Here is a 7,269-nt window from a genome sequence, read left to right as displayed (position 1 = left end):
GTGTGCTCATCACGTAGACTTTCAGCACTGGCCGTGACGACAGCCCTGTCACCGCCTCTCCCCTGCTCATGCAGCAGGGATTCTGATGACAGGGCGGCAGGCTGACTCCACCCCGGCCGCACGGGCAGATCACCCGCGACTACTCCAAGTTTACTCAGTGCCATGTTGTAAAAGTCAGGAGCGCAGGACCTGACCTGGAGACGCCAAATCCCAAGGCCTCTGATTGCTTCATTCCAGCTCATGTCTCCATCTGCTATATATCTCCCAAGTCAGTGACCTCCTTGGGGCAGCCCAGCCCCTCTCACCTGCTGGTCACCTCCTAGGGTCTCTACACTGCAGCCTGGGGGGACTTTCCAGAACATGAAGCTGACCATACCTCTCACCACCTCAAATCTTTCATGACTCCTCGTTGTTATGACCGATATTCCGGTGTGTCTCACACCAAGCCTTTGGTCTGAGCCCAGACGACAGTTCGGCCACGTCCTGCCATGCTGCGTACCCTCTGTCATTTATCCACATGTGTCTCCCTGAGACGGAGAGCCCCTGGCTCCCCAAGAAGGGAGGTCTGCCTGCTGCCCACCATCTGGGTGCCACTGTCTCGTGCCTTACACGCAAGTAGTCGTCTGAGGCCTGTCCAGCCTCTTCCCTCCTCCTCCCTGCGACATGAGCTCAGTTGACCACTGTATAGAGTGGTCAGTCTACCATAGGAACTGCCCCATTCTGGGCCCTCCCTGGTGGCACAGCAGGTTAAAACACAACACTAAGGAACTGGCCCATTCACTGTTGAAGGCAAGAAGGAATGAATACACATACACATACACACACTCAAACACAGACATACATACACACGACAGCACAGCCACACATCATAGCATAGCCAGGCACGTGTGGTGACGCTTCTGTGCTCAGAACCCTCCTACTCCGTCCATGTCCAGGCCTTGCTGGGGCCTTTGCTGCTAAGAGCAATTCCAGCCCCAGGTGGACTCAGCAGCCCTTACCGTCAGCCTCAGCTCCCTTCTTCTCAAAGGCCACTCGCAGACGCTCCAGCACCACGCTGTCACTGGAACCTTCCAGCCGGGCCTCCTCATCCAGCACCCAGAACAGGCCTCTGGCCTCGTCAGCACCTCCTCCAGCTGGCAAGCGGACCTGGGGGGAGATCCAGGAGGCAATGAAGGCCCTGAGCCCCGGCAGAGGCCAGCTCTGAGCCTCTCTTCCCACCCGTGAAGTTGGGTGCTTTGAGGCCCAGGCTTCATGGGTTAGGCACACTGGCCAGGCCCAAGCCCCTGCTCCCCCATGTTCCCACTCACCCCAGATGCTCAGCAGTGAAACCACGAAATTCTCACAACAACCTCAGTTCCAAGGTCTGAGCCCCATATCTTTTCTCTGTGTGCTATGTGACTTTGGGCAGCTTGCTGCACCTCTCTGAGCCCCATTCCATGGCCGAACCTCCCTCAGAGGACAGTAGTGGGAGTTCAACAGGGGGAAGGCACACTGTAAAACACACGTCTCTACATACACATTTCTAGCTAGTCTCTCGCTCAGCATAACATGAAAGGATCCCTTCCAGACACATCACATCCTCGTAGAGGTCTTTGTATTTTATTTTTTAACTAAAATCATCTAGCGATTAAAAAAATAATAGCAGTCAAAGGTGGTGTTACAAAAGGTGAACATGGTTCAAGAGCAGACAGAATTTCAAACCCAGCCGTAAGTGCTGGGGCCCGTCTAACAACCTTGCATTTTGCACACAGGAAACCCAGAGGAGTCTGGGCCTCGAGGGGCTTATCCGAGAACCCGCGATGAGTCAGCATAACCCAAACCAGTGCCCAGTGGCTATGGAGGGCTGTGATGCCTAAGGTGGCCAACTGGCCCAGTGCCTGGGACCCAGAGCTTCCCAGGCCGGGAGGAGTTTGGCACCCTAAAGCCAGCAAACTCGCAGCAGACCAGCACTGTCAGGAGCACTGACTTGAAAGTACTGGTGCACCCCTCAGAAGGAGCAGCGGGGACATAGCCAGGGTCCCCTGGAGAAGCGAGGGCAGGACTGGAACGGGGCCCCGAGAGCCTCGGGCCTCACCATGGCTTCTTTGCTGGGGTGGAAATCCACAGCCAGTCCATCCTCTGAGAGCAGAAGGCCCCAGCCTCAGGGACACCCTTCCCTCCTTGCTGGTCCTGGCCACCCCCAGGCCTGCTCTTCCAGGCGAGGAGGCCGGCCTCAGTGCAACAAAAAGACTAAGCAGGCGAAGGGCCAGCAAGGCACACAGACAAGTGGGCTTTGAGAGCACAGATGAGCCAGGAGAAGCCTGGGGCCCACTCCCAGCTGCGAGGGAGGCAGGAGTGAGGGAGAGAACAGACTGCTGGCAGCAAGCCTGCACACTGCAGGACAGTTAGTATGCGCCAAGCAGCCCGCTGAAGTGTAGGGGCCAGCTCTCCTGACACTCACGGCCACCTCAGTACCGGGACGTTAGCGTCTCCGATTTGGAGATGAGAACACTGAGGCTCAGGGGGGTGAGGTGACATGTCCAAGGTCACTGAGACTGAACCTGGCCACTTCCGCAGCCCAGCCCAGGCATGCGAAGGTAGAGTCTATGGGGAGACAAAGTCACACCAGTCAGGGCAGTTCCGGAGGGTCAAGCAGAAGTGCAGGCCTGGGGGCAGCAAAGTGGGCTCCTGGAACAGGGAAAGTTCAGCACCTCCAAACGAAAGTCCGTCAGTCCCCAAGGATGTCATCCCTCCCACCCCACTCTCCAAACCCCAGTGTTCCTGGTCTCTGGTGCACAGAGCACCTCTGTCTGCACAGCTGGCCCTTCTAGGCAGGTGTGGCTGGGGGCCCCCAGCTCAGCCCATAGACCCCGGATGCGTCCTAAGACACAGACTCAGCCAGAGGGCAGAGCAGAGCAGCCCACCAGAGGAGATTTCAGTGTCCCCTTGCCGGGCCATGCCCCCAAAGCAGTCCCTGCAGAGCCCCGGTGGCACAGGAGCAGTGCTGCTTCTTTTTCCTCCTACTGAGGTGATGTTAGCTGACAGCACTGTGTAGGCTTTAGTTGTATGGCTTCCTCCCTGACTGCATATTTCACACCACAAACTGTCCAGTCACCATCTACCACCAATCGCTCCCCCTCTACCCACCCCTGGTAACCACCACTGTGTCGACAGAGCCTAGGGTTTGTTTTTGTTTTTGTTTTTGTTTTTGTTAGGGGATTCAGCAATCCCTGGTGATTCCAGGTGTGGAGAGCTTGCAGAATCAGCAGCTTAAGCATGCAAATCTGCTGGTATTTCAATCAAAAGGCATCATGGCAGCTGAGAGCCTTGGATCTGGTTTGCTGGATGTATGTTACCTGGGAGGGACTCTGGTCCACAACGGCCACCGTGATCCCTGGGGAGGGCTCTGGGAGATCAAACTGCACAGGGACACCTTCCTGGAAAGCCATAAGAGGTAAAAGTTAGTTCCCTCAGTGAGCAGAGTGGGGAAGCAGGAGGACTTTCATCATCCCTTAGCCTTTTCAAACTATGTTTTTAATTGTAGGAAAGGCAGAGCATACAATGGGCATCGTCACCACTGGCTAACTGTGCAGCTCAGTGGCTCGAAGCACATTCACACCATAGGCGACCATCCCCATCAGCTCCCTCTAGAGCACTTTTCTTCCTATAAAACTGAAACTTCGGTTTTGTAAAAATAAAAACAAAACGAAACAATCCAGAAAATAATACCTGTTGGCAGGGGCCTGAAAATCCCCACTGAACACTGCCTCCCCACCCCTTTTCTCCCCAGTCCCTGCAACCACCATTTTAATGGTAAATCAGTGAATTCCACTGCACAAAGTATCTCTTCTGAGTAGAAGCAGACAGTGTCTGTCCTTCTGCGTCTGGCTTACTTCACTTAGCATAATTTCTTCAAGGTTCGCCTGTGTTGTAGCATGTCTCAGAAGCCCCTCCCTTTTTATGAGTGAGTAATAGTCCATAGTGTGTGAACACCAGCTACAGCACATTTTGTAATCCATTCATCCATCAGTGGGCACCTGGGTTGTTTCTAATTCTGGGCTCCTGAATAACACTGCTCTGAACATAGGCATACAAATACCTCTCCAATATCCTGATTTTATTTATTTATTTTTTGGGGGAGGTTTCCTGCCCCAAAGTGGAGGTACTGGATCATGTAGTCATTTTTTTGTTGTTTTGAGGAAAAAAATATACTGGTTTCCCAGCATCAACACCATTTTACATTCCTTCCAGCAGTGCACAAAGATCCCAATTTGTCCACGTCCCTGCCAACACTTGCTATTTTCTGGATGGCTTTGTTTGGGTTTTGTCCTTACATACATATAACAGCTACTCTAATGGGTGTGGAGTGGCATCTCATTATGGCTCTAATTTGCATTCCCCTAAATTAGTGATGATGAGTATCCTTTCACATGCTTATTGGCCATTTGTATATTTTCCTTTGGAGAAATGTCAGCTCGAGCTCTTTGCCCATTTTTTAATCGGCTTGTTTGTTTGCCTGTTTTTATCATCATCATCCTTTAGTCTGTGTGTGCAGAAAGATCACAGGGAACAAACGAGTAGCACCCCGAGATTGCTCAGGCTGCAGGGTGGTCTACAACCCCAGGAAGTTTGATCGGGAACTGATCATTCAGTACAAATTTCTCTAATGTTCACTGAGTACCTAATAAATCTGGGCTGAGTAGTGGGAGCTGGCGGGAGCAAGCATAAACTAATTATAGTTACAGCCATAACAGCTGCCATATAAAAGTAACCCGAAAATTCCAAAAGTATCCGTCACAGTGCTGTTTGTCACAGCTTAACCGTGCAAATGGCACAGAGGTACAACAGAGAGTCGAGATAGAATCAGACATAACCAATGGAGTGTAAGTTTACTAAGAGCTGTAAATGGAACGAGGGGATGTGACTAAGGAAATGCTGTGAGAAAAACTGGAGACAACAAAATTGTGTACACAAAAGGCCCAGAACTCTGTGCAGCAGCCAATATATGGAAAAAATGACAGAAATAAAACACAGACAGCGGTAACCGTGGTTGCCTCTGGGTTGTGGGCTAAAGTAAATTGTGTTTTCTGCTGCTTGACACTTCTATGCACTTTCCAATGTCTAATAAAGAACACGTATTACTTTGATAATCAGAAATAAGTGAAATATCACGGACGACAAATGGGATAGCTGCTCCCTCATATTGAATGCATAGTACAGATGAGGCACTTACTATCCTACTTCATTAAATGCACGAAACAGCTCCTTTAGGCAGTGTGGTAAAAATGATTACAAAAATAACGCCATCCTCTCCGCCTCCTTGTATCCAGCTCTTTGCACAGAAATACTGCATCTTCTCCCAACAAGAAGCGGAACTAATTTCCTCGACCTTGAGCCAGGGTTGGGGACTGGACTTGCTGTGACCAATCAGTCCGGTAGAAGTGACACTGCCAGATCTAACTCTAGGCCGCAGGGCCCCCACACACCTGGGCCGTGAGGACAGCCTGAGCACGGCTGCCGCACACCCGGGGGCAGAGCTGAGTCACCGTGGCCAAGGCCTGCCCAGATCAGCTCTGGGCCAGAGGACCCTCCAGACACATGGTCCAGCCCCCCAAGGCCCTCTGAGCCACCTGCCCCACCTGCGTCTGGCCACAGGAACAAGAGCTCCCACAGCCAGACCAGAGGAGCTGCCCAGACAAGCCAGACTTGTGGGCAAAGAGCCAAGGCCACTTTTCAAGCCACTGCAATGAGGTCGTATTTTATGCGCTGTTATGGTGGCAAATGGCCGGTGACATGGGAGTGTTTGTTGCAGGAGGGCATCAGTGTGAATGTCAGTTTTCCCACAGGCTGGTCCTAGACAACTGAGGGCTCCTCAGTGACCCCTCTCCTCCTTGTACATTCTACCCACTGCCCCCATGGTAGAAGCCATTTCCTTTTTTTTAAAAGATTTATTTCTTTATGTATACAAGAACTGGGGTGTAGGCCAGAGGTGCAGGGAGAGGAGGGGACTCACCAGAGACAGAGTGGGGAGCAGAACAGGCAGATCTACTAAAATCTACTGCTGAGGGGAACAGCAGGTGAGACAGGAGAGGTCTGCTGCGCCATGTGGGTCAGCTCCCTGGCCGGGGATCCAACTCTTGCTGCAGTAGTTGGATAGCTTGATAGCACTGTGTCTTTAACCCCTGCACCACCAGGGAGGCCCCAGTAGGAGCTATTTTCAAGGGCACGGCCCTGAGAATAAGCTGTTGTTGAGACTGTCCCGATAGAATCCCATTAAGGCCTCTGTATAAACTTTTCAGACTCTGGCAGGAGGGTGCAATGCTCTACCTCTCTCACGCTGCCAGCCCCGCTTTGTAAGAGAGTTCCATTGCCGATCTGCAGTGGTGTGCCCTCTAAGTACAGGGGCAGGATTGTGAATCAACAGTTTTGATGTCTCTGTTTATGCGGAGAAGTCAGGGATCATGAGGGTGACTCCCTAAAGGCACACAACAGGGACACACCAGAGCTGGGTGAGACCCCAGGTCTCACCATCATCTCTTCATGTGGTTGAGATGATCCATGTGGATGCTTTTGTGTTTATCGGTACATGGCTCCAACTAAAAATATGACCGTAATTTCAATATCCAGAGTCCGCCGCTAAACAACTGGCCATTTCTAATATTTTTCCATTAGCAACTGCTAGAGTCAAAGAGGTCCCCTTCGGGGAAGAAGGAGGGAGATCAGTGGGGGGCCTCTGGGGTGCTGGCAGTGTTCCACTCTTCACCTGATGCATGAGCACACCCAGAGTATAAACCCATCGAACTGAACACGCCTGATTTATGCACTTCCCTGTGCGATACTGTATTTCATCTTAAACTTTTTTCTTTAATAAGAAAAGAACTTCTGGCAGGAACTTGTCTGTGCAAGTGTCCTGCTTCAGACCCAGCCCTGGGGGGGTGGGGGGTCCTTGCTCCTCCTGGAAGGTGACCTGCAGCTTCCACTTTGCTGACTAATGCACATGGGAAGCCCAGGGGTGTGAGGGTGTGCAAACCCACAATGTTCACCCCACAACAGAGTAGGAAGGGCTTTCCATAGCAGGGAAGATGATGGTGCCAGAGGAGGATTGCTGTTAGAGGATGGGGGGGCAACAGGTCATCCCAAAGAATTGATAATATTGGGAGAAAAGCCCAGGGACCGCCAAGTTCCTGCTGGTTCTGGATTGTAGAGTATAGGGGATCATGGATACAAGCAGGCTGGGATTTTGTTCAGTGGTGGCATAAGCAAGAGGAAGCCCAAGATACCCACAGGGCT

The 7,269-nt window shown here is 51.9% G+C and overlaps 1 protein-coding gene across 1 annotated transcript in view; it reads right to left on the bottom strand.

The window, feature by feature from the left end:
* The window catches only part of MYO18B (myosin XVIIIB), a 230,720-nt gene that overhangs the window by 168,280 nt on the left and 55,171 nt on the right, over positions 1 to 7,269 (bottom strand). The window contains exons 15-16 of the mRNA XM_004690853.1: positions 3,336 to 3,416; positions 999 to 1,146 (exon numbers count right to left, since the gene is read on the bottom strand). Of these exons, the coding sequence (XP_004690910.1) occupies positions 999 to 1,146; positions 3,336 to 3,416 (229 nt within the window). The remainder of the gene's footprint in view (positions 1 to 998; positions 1,147 to 3,335; positions 3,417 to 7,269) is intronic.

Source organism: Condylura cristata, unplaced genomic scaffold (assembly GCF_000260355.1).
Source record: "Condylura cristata isolate star-nosed mole 26May11 unplaced genomic scaffold, ConCri1.0 scaffold00029, whole genome shotgun sequence".
NCBI classification, from domain to species: Eukaryota; Metazoa; Chordata; class Mammalia; order Eulipotyphla; family Talpidae; genus Condylura; species Condylura cristata.
This window is presented reverse-complemented; position numbering and strand designations above follow the sequence as displayed.